At 41.4% G+C, this 21,456-nt stretch overlaps 2 protein-coding genes across 3 annotated transcripts; both read left to right on the forward strand.

The window, feature by feature from the left end:
• The first annotated feature begins 353 nt into the window (after positions 1-353).
• On the forward strand, positions 354-2,350 carry id3 (inhibitor of DNA binding 3). Its single transcript, XM_026152736.2, has 3 exons — positions 354-756; positions 1,087-1,160; positions 1,579-2,350. The coding sequence occupies exons 1-2, from the start codon at positions 457-459 to the stop codon at positions 1,138-1,140; spliced, it is 354 nt and encodes a 117-aa protein (XP_026008521.1). The 5' UTR covers positions 354-456; the 3' UTR covers positions 1,141-1,160; positions 1,579-2,350.
• Positions 2,351-8,340: 5,990 nt separating this feature from the next.
• On the forward strand, positions 8,341-20,422 carry e2f2 (E2F transcription factor 2). Of its 2 annotated transcripts, none has more exons than XM_026152940.2 (7): positions 8,341-9,151; positions 15,402-15,501; positions 16,904-17,123; positions 17,788-17,949; positions 18,223-18,337; positions 18,457-18,655; positions 19,268-20,422. In XM_026152940.2, exons 1-7 carry the CDS (start codon positions 8,876-8,878, stop codon positions 19,540-19,542), a joined length of 1,347 nt encoding a protein of 448 aa, XP_026008725.1. In that variant the 5' UTR covers positions 8,341-8,875; the 3' UTR covers positions 19,543-20,422. The 2 variants fall into 2 exon arrangements, with proteins under 2 accessions (XP_026008725.1, XP_026008726.1); XM_026152941.2 differs by having other exon boundaries at positions 18,460-18,655.
• The last annotated feature ends 1,034 nt before the right edge of the window (positions 20,423-21,456 follow it).

The raw sequence follows: 21,456 nt of genomic DNA on the forward strand, positions 1-21,456 counted from the left end.
GATAACAAAGTGTGATGAAAGAAGTAAAAGTCCAACTCTAAACCACGTTCCTTGCTATTATTCACAAGGCAGAACCCCATAGGTAATAGAAGCCCTCATTTACACGGTATTCTTCAAAGTGACCTACTTTAAAACCTTTCATCTGTTTAAAATAAAGAGCAATATCAGAAAACGATAGCTTAAAAAATCGATTGACAATTCCCTTCAGGCATCCCTACCTTATTTCCTCATACCTTCCAAACGCTTCCCCAATTCCGTATCAGCCAATGGGATTAGGTTTATTCTTTACATTGGCCAATCACGAGAAAGGGGGCGTCTGCAAGCGTGTGCCTTATAAAAACCAAAGTGTACGCCGCTGTCACTGCACTGTAGCTGTTCAGGACACTGATCGAAAAGACCTCAGCAGGAAATCTTACAAGCCGAGTGAATCGCTCTAGTTTCACCTGCGTTTTCACCATGAAAGCCATCAGTCCCGTCCGCTCGGTGAGGAGCTGCTACAAGGCCGTGTGCTGCATTTCGGAGCAGAACCTCGCCATCAGCCGGAATAAACACTCCTGTCTGGATGAGCCGGTGAGCGCCCTGTGCGACATGAACGACTGCTACTCCAAGCTGAAGGAGCTGGTTCCGAGCATCCCGCAGAACAAGTCGGTCAGCCAGGTGGAGATCCTGCAACACGTTATTGACTACATCTTCGACCTGCAGATCGCGCTGGAAGCAGAGGACACGGCCACGCCGGAGATGGTTTTGTCAATAAAGGTGAGGGGAGATGCGGGCTGATGCTGGGTCGCTTTCCGACATCCTCAGTCACTCGTCACGATCACTGGCAGGAATTTGCCTGCTGGTTATTTGCACTGCATGAATCTGGACTGCAGAGTCATTTAAAGTTCAAGGCCGTGCGCTGTGAATTTTCCAAAGTTTGTTCGCATGCGTACGTGCGCGCATCGCGCTGCTGTTCTGCTGTAGACCGCAGTCACACAGCAGCAGATGGTGCTCTGCGATGTCACACCTCTGCTCAGGCATTTATTATATACTTCTGTTATTGCCAGCTTCTGAAACTTGCTTCTCTTCTCTGTCCTCTCCATTCAGACTGCGGACATTAGTCGCAATTTCTCCAAAGAAGAAGGGCGGTTGTGCCATTAAGATGGAGATGGCATGTTATGGTACGTATATATTCCTAATTGATACATATATATATATATATATATATGTAAATATATATAATAATATAATAAAAAAAAATATATAAATATATATATATATATATATGAGGCAAATGTGCCCTGAAGCAAATCATCATATCTTGAATTACTCCTTTTTACTTAAGTTCAAATAAATCTATAAATGCCAGAGAGAATAATGTAAGTACTGATATGCTTAAAAGTGAAAGTCTTCACTCCTCCACTTTCATTATGCTCGCCAATTAGACAGGCCAGTGATTGTGTAGTGGATTCATTGCTATCTGCCTGGGGTTAATGAAAGTTCCATGCTAGGCGCCAGTCTGTCTGCTCCCCTCTGCAGGGAGGGAGAGAGGGAGGGTGAGAGATCTGACTTCACTTTTCTTCCTTTCTCTCCACGCAGGTGCAGGGAAACACATGTCTCCACTTCACTCCGGGCAAGAGGACAAGAGGGGCAGAACGGGTGGGATAGGTATTTGGGAGAGAAGGAGAAGAAGAAGGAGGAGGGCTTGAAGAAAGAGAGGAAAAAGTGGACTGTTTCCTAGATGAGTGGGGATCAACAGTATTGCATGAGCAAGAAAACAGAGACTCATTCTTTGGCCCGTGGACAGACAAATCAACACACCAAAGTAGAAGCCAGGATTGGAAAGTGAAAGCTACCAGCTTTGTATGCCTTCCTCTTAAAAAAAACAACCTGGGATTCCTTATAGATAGTCGGAGGAATTGTTCTTCTTTTCTTTTCTTTTCTTTTTGTATTGCATTCCAAACAAAAGTTTTTGTGGACACACAACCTGAACTTTGTATCCAAGTCTCATATCACCTCACACAATTATCACCCCCCCCCCCTTTCCCCCTTCCCCAAAAGCAAAACACATGTTTTCTAATAATCTTGAGAACTAATCAAACTTCTTAAGAAGGTGTACATATCTGCTGGGGGTGTGAAATGTGAATCAATATGGATGTTTCTTTTTCTTTTGTTTTTTTGGGGGGATTGGGAGTTCGCGTGTCTTAGGTATAATCAGAACTCTATACTAGAGTCAATTGTAAATGTTTGCAGGGATTGTGTTATTTCTACAGACAATGTGCTGTGAGTTTCATAAACTCTTTATTATAAAGTTTGCTTTGTATGTACATGTATGTTTTTATGTAATGAAATAAAAAAAAAGAATGTGAAACCGTTTTCCTGGTGTGGTGTGTTTGGTCTAGAAAAATGAATGAGTTTGAACTAGTCGTATTCTTCTGAAGACGATGGGGATGCTGACGTGACTTTCTGGCTTTGGATGACAGTGAAATGCTGATACAACAGGATGTATTTAGATGAATCTTGAGGTTGAGTGGTTGGAAATCAAACAAAGGGAGTTTCCTCTCAGTGTTTCTATTTTTCCAAAGAAACCAGTTCATAGCGATTGAATTTCCTAAATGGTGTAAAAGAGAGAGGATGTTATGTGATTGTAAAACTGTGCATCTGATCATTCATAAATCCTGTTAAAATGTCACCTTCATGACACCAGTGTATAGAGGTACAGTATGCTGCCTAGCTAAAGCTACCACTCTTGAGGTAGCACTATACAATTTTTAAAAAAGAAGATAGGAAGATGTTTCCATGGTTTTTACAGAGAAGCTTTCCTTATGGAATCATATTAGAGAGTGAAACAATGCATGGGAAGTATGACTGTAGACAACTGATTTCCAAAAGCTGAACAAACGCTTGGATCTGTGTGGAATTTCAAGAATTAGATGTTGACACACACTACCGGTATCTCTCTAGAACAATAGTTACACTGACCGGAAGCTTTGTACTTTTGCACTTTTCTTTCTTTCTTTGTTTTTATTTATTTATTTATCTGAAAATAGAAGAAAGCTAACAACAACAAAACAACAAGGGAGAAGAGTTAAACATGATGACCCAATTCTAACCTTCCTCGTACAGCTAATAATGAAATAGCAACGCCATCTAGTGGTGCAAATGCGTTATTGGCTTTTCTCGCCGTAGGAAGTTATCACGGTGGAGAATATTTTGTGATACAAAATATAATTATTACTACCTATATGGACTTCATATTTAATATTATATATGTTCTATACTTTTAAAATGCTCATGTACGTTATTATTAATAGTAACAGCACCACAGCCTGAAGTTCAGGACAACAAGGTTACATGACAGCTTAACTGCTATCAGACTAATAAGTGGACAGTATGCGTCATAATAAATAGATAATACATGGATACAGTGCAATAGCTGAGCACACCTCAGCTGTAGATTCTATTTTGTACATATTATTTTTCTTCATTTTGTTTTCTTTGACTGAACGACAGTCTTTTTAAACGCTGTCTTGTTTTTATTGTGACGTTCTTGTTTTTCTCTGTGCATATAATTTTGTTCAGCAATATATCAGTGATGTAGTGCTGAACGATAATACAGGAATCAATAAAGGAATGCATTTTAAAATAACAGTGTTAGGATGGCTCATAGCAGGTGGCTTAAAATAGGAGGCTTGTGGTAGAGATGAGGTGCAGACCACCCACGTGTTTGTTCACCAAAGTCAAAAAATAAAAAATAAAAGCCAAAACATTACAAAAAATAAAACCACGTAGACAGTGGTGGGACCTGGTTCCAGCAGGATGTTAACTGGCAGCAGTTAACCCAATTAACTGTTGCTAATTGGGTCTCAAGCCATAGGAGACATACATGCTAAAGTAAAATAATAAACTGCACACAAATCTTTTCTAATAATGTTTCTTAACATCAAATCAATACTGTAAAAATAATTACAACTATTATTATGAAATATTTTCCCACTTGGCCTACCACCTAAAATCTACAATAAAACTATTATGGCTGTTCATTCCCCTGTTCAATCACTAGGTGCTGCCTGGAACCTTTAAAAAGCACTTAGAAAGTCTTGGGACTCTTTTGACTGGCAAAAACATTGGGAGAAAACACAAGTAGGACACAATCTTGTCATCAAAATAGTCACTTGGGATATAAATTGGCTCTCCTACCCATTAGAATACACACCAGGTAAATATCAAACCAGTATTTTCCACCAGTAAATTTACGCACATATTAACCAGTGCCAGCTGAAAGATTGCCAACAAGAAAAACCTACAGACAAATAACCACTAAAAAACACGTCAAACTTTTTTGTACTTATTCTTTAACACCAATGTTAAACATTAATCATGTATGTTAATCTGGTTAAGTAATGAAGAAGACTATTGCAAGCAGCAAACAACATGAAGATCAGCTGCCAGTCCACACTAGATGGGGCTGTTGGATGAGGATGGAGCCTCCTGACATCAAGAACTGTTGCTTTCAGTGTCAAAATGAAGCAGCCAACCTCAAAATGTAGGATTGCACAAGAATTAGAAAATGATCTTTCTTCTTTACAGCAGCACAGTGGACAAATGACTGACAAGCTGTCTCATGGCCAAGTAAGCCCAGTTCTCTTCTTATTTTGTGACAAATTCAGAAGGTGAAAAATCTGGAGTGGATTCCAATTGTTGAACTTGCTGGTGAAAGGTGCAAATCAGTAGTCTAGTATATTCTTAAAAATAATGAATACCCTGACAGGCTCAATAACATAGAAATGCCCAAAAGACTGAACTAGTGCATGATTATAGGATAACCTTCTTTGTTCAGAAAACGCTGAAGACACGTTGAAAACATTCTCAAACAGGTGGGTGTATCACTCTCAAGGTCTGTTATTAAATACAGAGGGTTTCTAACTAACTACTGGTGTCCCTCCAGAACAATGAGGAGAGATTAGTCTATGCCAGGAAACAGCTCAAAGAGTTTGTACAGTACTGGGGGGAAAAAATGTTGGACAGATGAAACCAAGATTAACTTGTACCAGAATGATGGGAAGAGAAAAGCATGGAGAAAGAAAGGAATGGCTCACGATGGTGATAAATAAACTGGTATTATATCATGCTTTTCTACTTGGAGCACTCAAAACACTTTTTACTGTCATTCACCCAATCAAACACATTATTACAAGGGCTTTTTTTCTGTATACCTAAGCACCACGAACATTTGCTCTAACGTTGATTGACACAGCGGGGGTTCTCGCCCGAGGATACTTCGATACAGAGTGGAGTAGTCTGGGATCGAAGCACTGACTTTCCGAGTAGGCAATCTGCTCAACCTCAGCTGCAGCCACCCATGACCAGAAGCATACCACATTGCCAAACATGGTAGAGGGGATGTTATGGGATGAGCATGTACAACAATTAGGCATAACATTATGACTGCCTGCCTGATATTCTGTTGACCATCCTTTTTGCTGCCAAAATAGCCCTGATCCATGGAGGCATGGACTCCACTAGACCCCTAAAGATGTGCTGTGATAACTGGCACTAAGATGTTAGCAACAGATCCTTTAAGCCCTGTAAGTTGTGAGGTGGGGCCTCCGTGGATTGGACTTGTTTGCTCAGCATATCTCACAGATGCTTGATTGGATTGAGATCTGGGGAACCATTTTTGCTTTGTGGCACAGCGCATTATCCTGCTGAAAGAGGCCACACCCATCAGAGAATATAATTTCCATCAAAGGGTGTACATGTCTGTAACAATGCTTAGGTATTTGGTACGTGTCAAAATAACATCCACATGATGGCAGAACCCAAGTTTTCCCAGCAGAATGTTCCCCAAAACCTCACACTACCTCCACTGGCTTGGCTTCTTCCTGTAGTGGATCTTGGTGCTCGCTGTTGTGCCAGGTGAGTGACACCACGTAGTGGGCTATCCATGTGATGTAAAAGAAAACATGCTTCATCAGATGAGGCAATTTTCTCCTCCAGTTCTGATGCGCACTTGACCATTGTTGATGCTTTCGGTAGTGGACACAGGTCAGCAAGAGCCCCCTGTCTGACACCTTTCTATCAGAACCAGCATCAACTTTTTCAACAGTTTGAGCTACAGTAGCTCGTCTGTTGGATTGGATCACACAGATCTTCAGTCCCCACGTGCTTCGGTGAGCCTTAGCTGCCCATGACCCTGTCACTGGTTTACCACTGTTTCTTCCTTGGACCACTTTTAAAAAATATGATCACTGCAGAACAGGAACACCCCACAAGAGCTGCAATTTTGGAGTTCTAGCCTTCACAATTTCGCCCTCGTCAAGCTTGCTTTAATCTTTGTCCATATTTTCTGTTTTTGTCAGCTTTGCGGACAAAAATGTTCACTTGCTTCTTAAAATATCCCACTCAAAAACAGGTGTAATGATGAGGAGATAACCAGTGTTATTGACTTCACCTGTCAGTGGTCATATTGTTATGCCTGCTTGGTGTATGGCTCTAAGTGGAACTAGATCACTAGTGTTTATCGATTATATGAATGCCGATATAAGCAGCATGAATTCTGAAATGTGCATTACTATACTCTCTGCTCAGATTCAGTCAGATGCTGCAAAACAGATGAATGATGACCCAAAAGCATACAGCAAAAGGTACCCAAGATTTTCTCAAGACAATGAGATATCAAGGGCTAAGTTGGTCACCTGACTGGCAACCCCATCTAGCATGCACTTAGTTCACTAAGTACAAAAACAAATGCAGAAAGACCCATAAACAAGCAGCAGCTGACATTTCTGCAGTAAAGGCCTAGCAGAGTGTCTCAAGGGAGGAAAAACAGCATTTAGTGATGTTTTCTGGTTCTACTTCAGTCATCACTTGCGCCGTTACTGAAAATAGAGGACTCTGTATACAAATGGCTATAAATAGCACAGCCATTTGGGGGTGTAGGCAGCAAAGCTACAATAAATGTGTAACTGTCCAGACACTCATTTAACTCCACGTGAGTTTCATAAAACAAATTCACAGTTTGATACACTGAACACATTTTGAAGCATCACAAATTTTGATGTGACAGAGAGAAACATCACTAGTGATTTAAAAAAAACAAAAGAAACAAACAACAAAGTTAAAAGTACAAAATGTACATCACTAGAATGCTGTGAGATGTTGCATGTCATGCAGTTGGGATGAAACATGAATCTGAATTTCCAGTATTGCTAGTTATGCAAGAACACCTACAAATTGTGCAGGATTTTGTGTGAAAGAGGAAGAAACATGAGGGTGGGGATAATATACGTTGCACTCTGTGGGCATCCAGTGCAGTAACAAAGCAAATTTCTTTCATCTGACAATTAAGAATTATCTCCTGATCTCTAATCCAGTGTAATAAGGAGGCAACTGTGTCAGCTTTTTTCTTCACCCTCGGTTTTTTAAAGGCACAGATGCACAACAAACAATCATTTTTGTTGTGCATTCAAACCACTTTCAACTTTGATTATTTCATTCAAAATGCAGTTCAGATTGACGCTGGACAATGGGGCTGCTTTGGTGGAGAGTCTACTTTGTCTTGGCCAAGGGGGTCAAGTCATATGGCTTGGGTTTGGTTGCTGCTAATGGGGGAGGGGGTGTTTTCTTTCAATACCTCCTCTGAGCCAATAAGCAGGAGTGGTACGGAGTGAATCCAATTATCATCTATAAATCTCCTTGTAACAGAGAACAATACACTTTGATCACATGGAATACAATAAAGCAAAATTGTCTTTATTGTTTACAAAAAACATACAGTGTATATTTAATTATATTTAAAAAATAAAACTTGTGAAAAAAACTTTCCAATCCTTTCTTGCCCTCTGATTTCTAATACACATATTTTATTATGTCCTGATTACCCAGAGAGCAATTCGGCACTATTTGAACATACTGTACATGATTGCACCGTTTGCAGAATCAGACTTCATTTTAAAACACTACAAATTTCATATAAACATATGAAGTTAATGTTTAACCGTTTTTGTAATCTTTGACTGTCAAGGAACTGAACTGGGATGCTGTAAAATGCAAGTAAGTGGTTACAAGTGGAGTTAAAAAGGTAATAAAAAGTGCTCCAACAACAATAATGCGCCTCTAACGTGTGATTATAAAGTCTGGGCTGGTCATTGTCTCCATATCCAGCCTGGCAATGAAAGAACACCATGTCTTGATGTGTGCTCCTGTCCCTTTAAGCAGATCACTCCCATCCCCGCACAACTGTTTTATGCAAATTAGACAAGCTGAACGTGTCATGAGCCAATCAGAAGCGGCTTTCAGCCGCGGGAGATCCGAATTTCGCGGGATGAAGTTTGGCGGTAAAAAGACTGTTCTGCCCCATCTCTTGCCCCCTTGTATGGAGAGAGGAGCTCTGAGGTGGACGGACAGGAGTGGCATACTGGGTCGGATTCAGCACCAGAGGGAGTCACAATCATTTGTTAATCTCCAGCTGGAACCGGATCTCAGTGAGACCTGAAAGCCTTGGAGAGTTAAGCTTTAAAGTTCTGGACGTTTGAAATAGTTTATTTATTCAGGAAGCTATTCTTTATAACTGGTAAGGCAAGTTTCCTCTACACTGTTACAGGACAAAGGATAACAACACCGACCAGCCTGTTAAATGTACTAAGGATAAACGTCACATTATAACATATAAGCCTGTACTGCATGTGTAATTCATGCGGCTTGCAGCTAATTCGGCAGTTTACGCTGTGAAAGTTGCTTTTGTTTTGTTTCTGTGTGTTACAGTATTGGCAGTTAATATATTCATAGAGGTCCCGCAGTAAGTGAAGCTTGCTGAGCGATTCAGTGTGCTCAAGTACAGGCACACTTCTGCCTTCGCCTCACCGGTCCGGTTAAATTTAGTCTACTCAGGAAAATGATGCGGATGCCTAAAGGCGTCTCGCCGGCATCGGCTCGGCAGGCAGTGGGGCTGCCTTGCTCTCAGCAGAAGATGAAGCTTTTGTCCACCGGTGGAGTGAAGACCGACTTCTTCCTCACCGGACTGTCCAGTCCGCAGATGAACACGGTACCGGCCGGATATTTCACCCAGATCTGCAACACCAGCGTGGCCGAACAAAGAGCCAACAGCCTGTATTCAACCCCCCATGGACCCGAGGTTAAACCCATCAGATCATCCTCCGGGCGACTGCCGGTAAATAATCACACAAATACAAGCCTGGGGTCGTGTTTCCTTACTGTTTAATATCCAGCGAATGATATGCATATGTCCGGGGGAGGAATATTTAACTTTTTTCATTGCTATGCATGTTTGAGAAGGGTGCATTCAGATATGTTTTGACGTGATAAGCCACAGAGGGGCCACTGTGGCTGCTCCTGCTGATGTGCATGACTGGTGTCTTCTCTCTTTCTTTCTTTTTTTTCCTTATCCATGCCAGGCTGTGTGACATCTTCTCCCGCAGTCCAGCTGTAGCTAAGACAAGGCCAGACGCCTTGTTCTGTGTTTGATGGTTTTGATGAGCCAGTAGGGGTGCTTAGAGAGAGGCCCCACTCTCTTGTGCCCAAATAACGAGTGTCCCCCCTCCTTGGTGCAGCAGAGCTAGTTTTTTTTTTAATACAAGCAAACAATGCAGGGGCTCGACCAAGCTGCAGGAAAGACACTTAAGGCAAATTCATAGCTTCCCAACACTTGTAATGGGAGATAACACACACAACAGATGCTCCACCCTCACTTCCCATTATGTCAAAACAGGGTCTGTGTTGGACTGTGGGAAGGAAGCATAGGTCAGAGGTCATAACCACAGAACAAGTGTATTTTCTGGAGTGTGAAAGTATTACTATCGGAAGCCCTAAAGCATCACCAATAAGTAAAGGATTAACCTGTTTTGTAAAACACATACACAGTTGGCTTTAATGATGTTAAGTAATGTCGTTCATTTTAAACTCGAATTCTGAAGATTATTTGAAAATCCTGATCTGAGAAGATTGGATGACACTCAGCAGCTTTTTAGTGCTCCACACCTGTTGTTGTTTGTTGTATTTGGTGTCTTTATTCCAGCTGACTCGTCAGCCCCGGAGTCTTTTTTTAGATTTAATGAATTGCAGTAACGCTAAAGGGGTTAGAGTGCGTACAGGGTTTTCAAATCTCATGTCAAATCCCCAGCCCTAATAGGCCCTTCAAGAGGATTAGATGGATATAAGTAAAGTGAGAAATAGGGTACCACCTGGCATATCATGTGCCAATGTGAACCTAACTGCTGTCAAAGTGTGTATTAGGGCTGCCACGATTAGTCGACTAGTCACGATTACGTCGACTATCAAAATCGTCGACGACTGATTTAATAGTCGACGCGTCGTTTGAAGCTTTGTAAGATCACAAAAGACGCAGGAATAAGTGGCAGGATTTAAGAGTGTAATAACGGACTGAAACAGAAGATGGCAGCATTGCATGTACAAGGATGTCAGCTACCGTTAAACCCCGAAGAAGAAGAAGCCGCTGTGTCCCAGAATTCATAGCTCGGCCCAGCGCAGTTTCCAACAATGGCGGCAGATAGTTAGTTTTAATGTTACTCTTATTATTCTTTCTGGGTCACAAAATAAACGTTTAACATATTTTCAGGCGAGAATGTAGCTGTGTAAGCCTCAAATATCTGCTCAGTTTATCAGGACACCACATATTTTCAAAAGCGCTCCGACGTTTTCAGAGACGTCTGTTACCCACTAGCTCGTTAGCGAGCCGGGGGCGAGGCTCACTAGAGCCGTGAGAACACCGGACTCCCCGCAAATCGTTTTCAAACCCACCACTGTCTTTCGCGACTCAGGTTGAATATATATGAGTCACTTAGATAACTTAAAATGTTATTGTTTGGCTTTTTTTTTTTAGTATTTTATTTGTTCCTGAGTAAATCAGTTTGTCTGAGATTAAAGTTATAGTTTTTACACAGCTGAATAAACGTCAAGCAGACAGCTGATTATCAGAAGTGTGAGATGCTCCAGAATATACTCCAGTGTCCTGTTATATTTTAGATAGCAAGGAGTTTATTAAACTCCACCGAAACAATCTGAAAACTTCATTAAAATTTAATAAACTATCATCTTGTCTTTATTTTTAGTTAGCACATACCTTAAACACTTAAAGCTGTAAGCTAATGATAGTTATATAAGAGCAGATGCTGCTGGTGCAATAAGCTGTAGTTTTACGTCCAATGGATGATGATCTGATTAGTCGACTAATCGCAAAAATAATCGGTGACTAGTCGACTATCAAAATAATCGTTTGTGGCAGCCCTAGTGTGTATGCATTGTTGGTTTCTAGAAATATTACGTGCATTCACGCTTGATAACCTGGTTTTCCCCTTGAAATCCAACCTTAAAGTTTGGCCATATAAGTGGTCCATACTGGATTTGATGTGGTTCAGTAGGCTTTATGACACGACCCCCGTGTACGCAGTCATGTCGCCTGTGTTTTTGTGCATGCACACTGTGACCACGGTAACTTCTGTTTTCAAGGGATTTGAATATTTTCAGTTGTTGCACATTGTCACAGGTGCACGTTTCAATTTACCAGAAAAACAGGAGCCTAGTTCGGGTTGACAGAAGTGACGGCACGGTTGAAAATACGGATGAGGTTTCAAAAAGCTCTCTGATTAAGAAACTTCCTCTGGATCACTTCAGTAATTTGGGTAAACTTAATCAAAGGGAGTGAACGCACCTTAAAGTTTCTGTTTTTAAACTTATCATTTTAAGTGATTTGATTCCCGTGTCTAGAAATAAGTGGTACAGTGGGCTTTAATGATGTTTGAGCGTATTCCTTCTATTATACGTTAGTTTTGTTGCACTAATATATATTTATGATTTTGACACAAGGATGTCATTATCATTATGTTTGGGTTTGAATGACTAAAAGTCACGACATTTGAGTTGCTCTTGTATGTGTTGCGATGGCTGGTGGTAGCTATCTTGCAGGATACATTTGATGTGATGATATTATGAAGTTTTATTGACGACAGTAAAGAAGCTGAAGATAATAATGTGTTGCTGACACAGCTGTTTCAGTGCATGTTCAGTCATGACTTCTCTGTTTACAGGAAGTGTGGCCTTTTCATGTACTTACGGCTCACTTCCTTTAACCTATACAACATTATAACCACAGCTTTTTTCTTTAATCTTTCCTTTTTTAAACTTTGACTGGGAAACCAGATTTTAAAGCTTAGCATTTATTTCTTTTAAGTACAAACAATCTAAGCACATACAAAGTCCCACACGTTTGTAGGCACCTACCTACAAAAAAAATAAAAAAAGGTTAATATTTGACTGATTTTAGTAAACTTCAGCTGCAGAGATCCAGTCTTTACTTATTAATCTTACCAACTCTAGAAAAAGGCAACGTATCAGCTATTGGCATGTGAATTTTAACCAGGGTGTGTAAACTGTTGATAAACTGTTGTCTCTGCTTCCTTTCAGCTCGATAGGGATGTAAATGTGTTACAGTATTCAGACCTACAGCCAAAGTCCAGGGAAGCCCTTTTCTCTTATTGGACTGCAGATGAATGAATTTGTCAGTTTAGGCAAAGTTCAGTACAGTCAAACAGCGGTATGGCAACAGGATGCATCTCCATAATATTCACCAGGAACAATGTCCCATTTATTCCCTGTTTATGTGACGTACTCGGAGTTTCACCACAACTGAGTGATTACGGATGTCAGCTAATGCCTTAGTCTTTCTCCTTTGGTAATTTTTAGGAACACACACGTCTCCTGCAACCGACCTTCAGCTCTGGTTTGACCTTTTTTTAGCCCCTAGGGTTAACAACCCATTCAGGCTAATGCTTTGGTGGGATATTGGACACAGTACCAACTGTATGCATTCTCTCTATTATCTGTTTTGTTGGTGTGTTTTCCATTTAACCCCAGCTTCAGGCAAATACCAGCCCTACAGGGCAATGCTCTCTATAGGGGGAGTTTTGCATTTCAAAGCAGCTTACCCTCATCAGGCAGGCAAGCCACAGTGGGGACGGATCCACACCTCTGTTTAACCGCTTAAGAGGCTGTTGTAGGGCAACTTTTGTTTTTCCTTTATGTCCAAGGGTGTGGTAGTGAAGGGGCTCGGTACAGAGCGGTAGGTACTTGTAGGCATACTGAAACTTGCCCTTTGCCTGGATGGAATCTAAGTCTGGTGCAGCCTGACTAGCAAGATCTGTTTGTTTGAGGAGAGGCCCGACTGCAGAAGCCCTTCACGTGATTATGATTACATGCGTGGAGTTTACAGCACAGCAGCAGAGACGGCGGGAACCGGCCAAATAATATACAGCAAACAGAAGGGGCCGCGTGCAGTAGATGGGCGTAACTGGGCAATCAGGCAGGGTGAGGTTATAGCAAACGTGAGTGGCGTGATACTGCCAGTCTTTGAGATAACGTGCTAATAAGGAGGCCAGCTGACTCGGGCCTCTCCCATCGTCTCTTATAGCTGCACCATACGTATGCAAGAGCTAGTTTTAGGGTGTGAAAGCTTTTGGATTCAGATTTTCACAATGTTGTGTTCTAACACCTTAAAAGTGATGTGTGCTAGGCGGCATACCTGTGCACTTTCTGTAAAATGTAACCATTTCTCAATAGCTGCACTTCTTCTTTCAGTGGTCTGTTAGTCTGTTAAGTGAGGAATTTAAAAAATAAAAGGTCTTTCCTCTAAATGACTTTGGGTTTGCGTAATATGGTTGAATCACCAGAGAAAGCACTCATGCAAATGAAGGAGCACCCAAGCCCTCACTCTGATGTACAGCTGCAGGGGGAAACCGCTGGTTCCATTCTTACAAGTCATCATGCATCAGGCTATGACTCAAATTGTACACGTGCATTAAAAAGTTTGACTTGACACACGTTGACCTGCTCGTTTTAAGTCATAGAAATGACAAGTCTTCAGCCTTATTTGGTCAAAAAATGCGACGTTTTTTTCTTTGTGCTGGGACACTGAGTCAATGGAAAGCTGTGGCAGTTTTTCTCTGGTTAAACCACAGCTGTCACGGCTGTAGGCAGTCCAACTGGTATCATCTGCTTCCTTTCTGCGACTCCAAGTGTTTGATAGCGACTTTCACGACCATCGGCCAATGAAAACTCAAAGTTTGAATCGTGCAAGAGGTCGTTTTAGAGGCAACAGTGAGCATTTTGTTCTTCGGTAGCTGTTCACCGTCCTGTTGCGGGTGTCTCTGTATGCCTGACTGTGTGTTTTAGGGATTAAAATCTAGCCTGCCAACAGCACGGGGCTGCTCCAGATGTCACGAGACAACAGGTGGACGTGTTAGGGAGAACACTGGGGGACAATGGCAGCCTTCATTATCCCTTTACTCGCACATGCGTAGGCACATCCACACGCGGTAACGTGAACTCCCTGCTTTTCCCATCTCTGAAAAAGCAATTTCCCTAAACCTGTTAACTAAAACAGTTCACTGGCCGCATGTACGCTGTCGTGGCAAAAGGGATTATTCGTGAGGAGACACGGTGAAAGGAGTTTGTGAGATCTAGCCATGCACTACAAATTACCCAGCAGCCAGAGTGTGCGGAGGTGAAATTGCCTCACTAGCTCAGTCATTGTGTTTTTGTGTGGGCAGTTGTTGGATTTCCAACTGACAGCAAACGTTCTCGTCCACCGTGAACTTTTGATGATGACAGCATATCTGCACGTGGGGTGTGGTGGTAATTTCCTAATCCTTAAGAGAGTAGCGCTTTCACTTCAGCTAAGTAGGCCAGTGGATGGCGGGAAAAAAAAGCAATGGTCATTTGAAGATTTTATATTGGGTTACAAAGGTTGTTCATGTGCTTTTGATTGTATGATGCATCGCTGTTATGGTCAGATAATGTTCTGCTTGTGTGCGCGCGTGTGTCTCTGTGAGGAGCCTGTGTGCTAAGCACAGAAGGAAGAGGGTTGAGAGGGGGGAGGAGAGGTCATTGAGTGATTCCAGGGACTTCCTGACGTATGTCAGGCAACGAGTCGGGCCTATAGACCTCCCGCTTCTGTTGACTGCAGACAAACAAAATCAGCCCCTGTTGAAGTGCTTGGGAAAGTGTGCGTGTGGGGGGTGCTTTGTTCCTGCACTTGAGGGTTGTTGGCACATTTACGACATGGTACTTTTAAACAAGCCCCTATTTAGCCGTCTAGCATTCATGCTACTGTTCTACAAAAGGTCTGGACTTGCCCTACAAACTATTTGATTCTTTCAGCTTTTTAACTAGCCATTATTTAAAGTCAGTAGGATGAGTTAAACACTTCCATAATGTGCTTTTGTTCAGCCTACACTGAGATTGGAAGGATTTCAGTCTTATACACCCTTTATATTTTCTTATGTAGTGAAACAGCAGTTAATACAGAGGAAGTAGTAGAGCTGTAAGTCACACCTGCTTTGTAACATTTGCATCTTTTTGTTAATCTTTGATAAATGTCTTCCCTTTAGGCCAAGAGGAAGCTGGATTTAGAAGACCCTCTGTATCTGCCAGAGTTTCGTACGCCAAAAGGAAAATGCAGCATTGCAGCACGGATACCAAGCCCAAGGAGTGAGTAGACTGTACATCTCTTGTTGTGTTTGTGTACAGCCCTTCGTGTCTGCTGTGACGGTGTTGAAAGTGCTCTATGAATAAAGTTGGTGTGGTGTGGTACACATCAGTGGGTGGAAAATATTTTTTGTACTATGCAAAGGGAAGAAGCAGTTCAACATTAAAAGAAAAGAATAAGAGCAAACAATGAAAAGAAGTTGATTGTACGGTACTCTTTAGCATTAATCTGAACCCAGGCAGGGTGGGTAATGCCAGGTTTGCATGACACGACCTCAGCCTGATTGCGTCCTGAACCTTTGGGTTGTGAGCAAACACGAACAGACCTGTTTGCTATGGGTCAAACTGACATGGCAGGAAGACTACTGCTGAAGTATTCCGCAATAGTTTCCTCACTTTCTGCGAAGTTCACCCATATGAGCACAGAGTGCGGTACCAGCAGCTCAGTTGCGTACAGCTTTACACATAACAGATTAAAAAAAAAAAAAGCAATGGTGTAGCCAGGAGTAGAGAGCCAGTATCATAAACTGGCTTGTTGACATTCTTTTCCTAGAATACACAAGCTAGCGCCTCCTTCCCAACGACATCTCAAATCTCACAGCTCAGCGGGAATGACGGATCAGGGAGGAATGTGCGGTCTGCCGTGTCTCTCAGTTATGAAATTGCAATGTCTTATGATTGTTTGATGGACAATTCTCTGGAATTAAGGAGCCCTGAGAATATGTTATTACTAAGATTATCAGACCTATTGATCCATTTTCTATCACCAGTGTGGTTATATGTCATTGAGTCACGGGGAGAGCACAGTAAGCAGAGATGCCAGGACCTCTTTCACAGTATTCTGGGAGAATACTTTAGTGTTCCCAAGACAACAGAGGGCCATAATCTCCGATGTGCCCCGAGTCTTACACAAAGATTCCCACCAGCTGGAGCTGCCTAAACCACCTAAACTTGCTCTTTGATGCAGAGGAGCAGAGACGTCCAACTAATCAAGACTGATTATTAAACCTGTAGCAGATTAAAGCAATATGAAGACACAGTCATTGGAGACAGATGCTGTTTCTGGTTTACAATACCGTACCCATAGCTCTTATTTTCATATTTTCCGTGCGAGGAAGAAATATTTCTGCTTGGAGGATTATTTGTAATTTCGAACATGATATCAAACATAGAAAGTAAAACATAAAGGCAGAAATAAATCTAGTTGACACATTCCAATAACTGTTTTCATGTTTCACTGTTGTCAACAGCTTGTATGACTAATACAGTAAATATTTGAATCAGTGATCTCTCCGCCAGCTCATCAGCCAAATAAAACACTTGAATGAATTAGTAAAAATCAGAGTTGTGTAACTCAAGCACATTTCTAGTCTTATGCGCTACTTTTCTGTGTGTTTCCTCGCAGCTCCAAAATCTCCGGGTGAGCGGACGCGGTACGACACGTCATTGGGCCTGCTGACCAAGAAATTTGTGGGTCTCATTGCTGAGTCTCCTGATGGAGTCCTTGATCTGAACTGGGCCACTGAGGTCCTGGAGGTCCAGAAAAGACGCATTTATGACATCACCAATGTTCTAGAGGGAGTCCAGCTTATCAGGAAGAAGTCAAAAAACAACATCCAGTGGCTGTAAGTAGAAATGCAGAAGAAGGTTAAGTAGCAGGAATAGTGGGAGGTTTATCAACTGCGTGTAGCTCACAGAAGCAAACCAGGGACTGCGTAACTGTTAAGTGAAGCCTTGGCATTTAGGGTTCCTTACAGACTTTCACAATAATGTTGGGCAAAGCATGGGCAGGACTGTTGACAGCAGCAATTTGGCCTTATTAACAAAGCTGTGTAACATAGTGCAATGCAGCTTGGTTCTTTTTGCTCGTGTCAAACAGCTGAGACAAGATATTAATATCTTATAAAAGTTTGCTTTTATAACATATTTACTCTAGATTTTTATAATGATTTTACAAAGTAGTGTTTTTATGCTGCACACTTTCTGGACTAATTAGTAAAAAAGATAGATGTATAGACATTTGCAAAAAACCTACCGATTGTTTTTGAGTCTATTTATACTGGGCTTTGATTGCATTCTAAAAATGTCTCCATTGCTTTTATTCTTCATGAAGTATTAAAAGGAAGAAAAACTTCATACTGGTACTCGCTTGTCTGCCCCCTAGTGGCAGTCAGCAGACATTGCAGTGCCAGTTGTAGACACTACCTAAACGTGTGGAGTTGTTTTGACTGTTACAGACTTTTATTATTCATAGACGTGTTTATTGTGTGTATGTGTGTGTTTCTCCAGGGTTGGAGACGTGTTTGAAGGTGGAGCGGGTGGAGGGGAGAAGGCCCGTGCCCTGAGGAAAGAGCTTGGAGACCTAGAGAGAGCAGAGAGATCTCTGGATGAACAGATTCAGTCCAGCACCACACAGCTCAAACAACTCACTGAATATAAAGAGAGTCAGAGATATCCTTTACATAGAGCACCGTGGTTATCCACGTCATTCTTTCATGATCTCCGTTTCCGCTTGTTGGCATGTTCCGCTGTAGCTTGCTTGGTTGAGTAGGTAACGCATATGCTAAAAGGCAGCAGGGGCGTTCGTCTTTCCCTACTTTACTATCAGATTCCTACTAATATCTTGCCAGATATAGCCAAAAAATAATAAAAGAGAAAAAAAGACAAGCACACACGCACGTGTATTTAAATTCCACTGTTGTTACCCTTAACCTCATGATCCACATTGGGCTATGTGACGTATCAAGACATCCGCTCCATCGGCAGCCTTCAAGACCAGACAGTCATTGCTGTTAAAGCCCCTGCAGAGACCAAGCTTGAGGTGCCAGACACAGCAGGGGTGAGATTTGGTTTATGTTTCAGTTTGTCCCCTTAACCCCTCCTTCCTTTAAATTGTGCATTTGTCCTGATGTCAGATTGTTTTGATAATTAATTGCTTCTTCTCTTGTTTCCTTACAGCAGGGGTCTTTGCAGATCTATTTAAAGAGTAGAAATGGTCCCATAGAAGTCTACCTATGTCCTGATGAGGGTCTTGAAGAAGCTAGTCCTGTTAAGAGTGTTGTCACTCCCAAAAAGGAATTCCCTCAAACGCAAGACCCTCCCGCTGCAACCCCAATAGGACCACCGAGTTACAGCGTCAAAGAGGAACCTGTTGACTGTAAGCTTTGAGTTTTGAACAGAATACCACCTTTATTTGAGCTACCCTTACTTTGATCGTACCCGTGCACTAGTCATAGACTGCATCTAGTTTTGCAACTAGCATTAATTTAGTTTTACAAGTTTTACAAAGTGATTTTATCCCAAGGCTTCCAGAACATTAAAAATGAATTGCACCTCTTCAGCTGGAGCCAGTCCAAAGGTCAAATAGCACCATTAAAGCAGAAAGGTCACACTTCTTTTTGGCGGTTTCATGCGATGCCATGATAAATCGGTGACAAATTAAACAAATGGCATGTTATTTAATCTGCTTTAGTTTTGCTTGTTTGGTTGTTGTATTTGTTTTGCATTCTGCAAAAAAATCTTGAACTGTTCCTTTAACTTTTTCATTATTTAACCCCTCAGCTGAAAGCATAAAAAACAACAAAAAACTCAGGGAGTATGTGCACAAGAGTAGAATAAAAATAGAACTTGTATGAGGATAAAAGATGTAAAAACTATTCCAATTTAGGAAGCTAAAAAGAAAAGTGTAGAAGTACACCACCTCTCTAAATGTTTTTTTAATGCAGTGCCCTTAGCACAAAATTAATTTCCAACGCTTTCTTCAACACAGCCAACATTTCCGCAGCAGCTCCAGCCGCCTCCTCAGCTGTGACCTCCACGTCCTCTCTGCTTGACGTAGAGGGTCTGCTGGGTTTGCCCCCGAGCCTGCTTCAGATAACCGAGGACCAGCTTCCTGGCACCTCCTTCACGTCAGACCCCAACACCCCCTTTGTCAGTTTTTCTCCACCTTTGGACCACGATGACTACCTCTGGAGCCTGGAGGACAGCGAGGGAGTGTCAGACTTCTTCGACACTTACGATCTCGGAGATTTGTTGAAAAGCTGAGGCTTAGATGAAGGGATGGGGCGGAGAAAATTCAGGGAGAAGAAGGGTAATATTTAATCGAATGCCTTCTTGGGACAAACTATTACACTATGAAGCCATCTGTTTTAATGTCCGATGGAGGAATCAACTTCTTTGTTTAAATTATAAAGTGAAAATATTTGTATATATAGTAAATTTGGGCAGTAAGTCGAGTAAGTCTCATAGAAAGCAGGAGTTATTGTTTATGTTGTATTGTCAGCGAAAGAACTGATGATGCATTTGTTTATCAGTCATTGTTTAGTGTGACCAACTCAGGAATTTGTTTTTTACCCCTCGTTTCCAAAGTCTAAATAATTGTTTGTACCACTCTTTTGCCCATAGGGGGCAGCATTGTATAATGTCAGCTTTAACTGCCATGCAGCGTTACAGGATTCAATCACTGGATCAAAGTACGCTAAAGCCATGAAGAGCCATACACACAGGGTCTGTTTGCAGTGTTTTCACCACTGATCAAATTAAGCTGTGAATGAACTTCAGTGTCGACATGCATCTACAGCTCGAGAATACACATCAGGTGAGATCTCAGCATAGATTTTAGACATTAAAACTGGTTTTCAAAGGTGCTCATGTTGCTTCTTTCATGCCTTAAGCTTTGTGTCAAGCCTTGTGTGCCTGAATGTGCAGGCTGTGACCCAGAGTCGAGTCAGAGGTCATGACAAATGGTGGCTATTTTTTTTTTCTTTTTATCTCTTTGAACATGTACAATCTTTGAGCGACGCCTTGTAGGTTTGGCAGCTTTGTTTCAGTTGTTGCTCTGTTGAGTTTAATAGTTGTCTTTAACTGAGTGGTTTTAATTTATTAGTGTAAAGCTACTATTGTATTTCTTAGGAAATAACCCAAAACGAATTAAATGCAGCATCTGTGTTGCAAGGGGGGTGAAGAGGGGTGGGTGATGGGGGAGAGGAGGGGGTTAATTGATGTAAATGAGGTGTAATTAGAGGAGCAATTTCTTTTTCCGCTAGTTTTAAAATGAATGAACTCTGTTACTTCAGCAGAAACAGAAACAATGAGAAATTTGTCTTTGCTGTTCAGGTTTTAGGCCCACAAATACTTTCCCTGCCTGCTGCAGCGTAACACTTTTACATGTCAGAGATGTACTCCTGAGGATGGAGTAGCTCTGACTTTAATCTGTTTGTTTGTTTTTAAAAAGTGTTTTTGAAGTGTTCTAGAAATATAAAATTTGGTATATTTTTGGCTTTCCCTCTACACTGCAGAGATAAGCTAACTGTCCTGTCCTATCAAAACTTGAAATTGAGTGTTGTGGTGCGTATTTGACAGCTTGGGAAATGGTTGTTGTGCGTTTGTGCGTGCAGGTTTTTTTACAATGTAGATTAGAGAATTGTGAATTCAGATTTTGTAGTGTGTGTGTGTGTTTTTTTTCAATGAGCATTATTGTTTTTGGTATTTGTACATAACTTGTTTTGTATTTATACCTATTTTTTTCTAAAAAATTTTGGACTGTTGTAAGTCATTCAGCACTTAATGATTTGTAATATTGTGAAGTTATTAAATAAAATATACTGCAGCCATTGTTTACACATGAATTTGAGTTCCTCTTTTTTAATCATGTCAGAAAAAGCGGAATGCGTATGAATTGCTTTGTATGACGTGACTCTTGGTTTGATATTCTGATGTATCGCTAATTCTTCGACATCTGTGGAAGCCATATGAAAGTTTAAACAGTGCAGGCACTGATCTAATATAAAGTGACATTTCCTAAAGAGTGACAATAAGTCTGCATCAATAGTTACAACGAAACTGAAACAGCTATAAACACATTCAGACAGGTGCACAAAGGCACCCATCATTCTTCACAAGCTTGTTGCTTTGGAAACCGCTCACAAAAGGGAGCAAGCAATCAGCAGGTCAAAGTTC

Source organism: Astatotilapia calliptera, chromosome 19 (assembly GCF_964374335.1).
Source record: "Astatotilapia calliptera chromosome 19, fAstCal68.1, whole genome shotgun sequence".
Classification (NCBI taxonomy): domain Eukaryota; kingdom Metazoa; phylum Chordata; class Actinopteri; order Cichliformes; family Cichlidae; genus Astatotilapia; species Astatotilapia calliptera.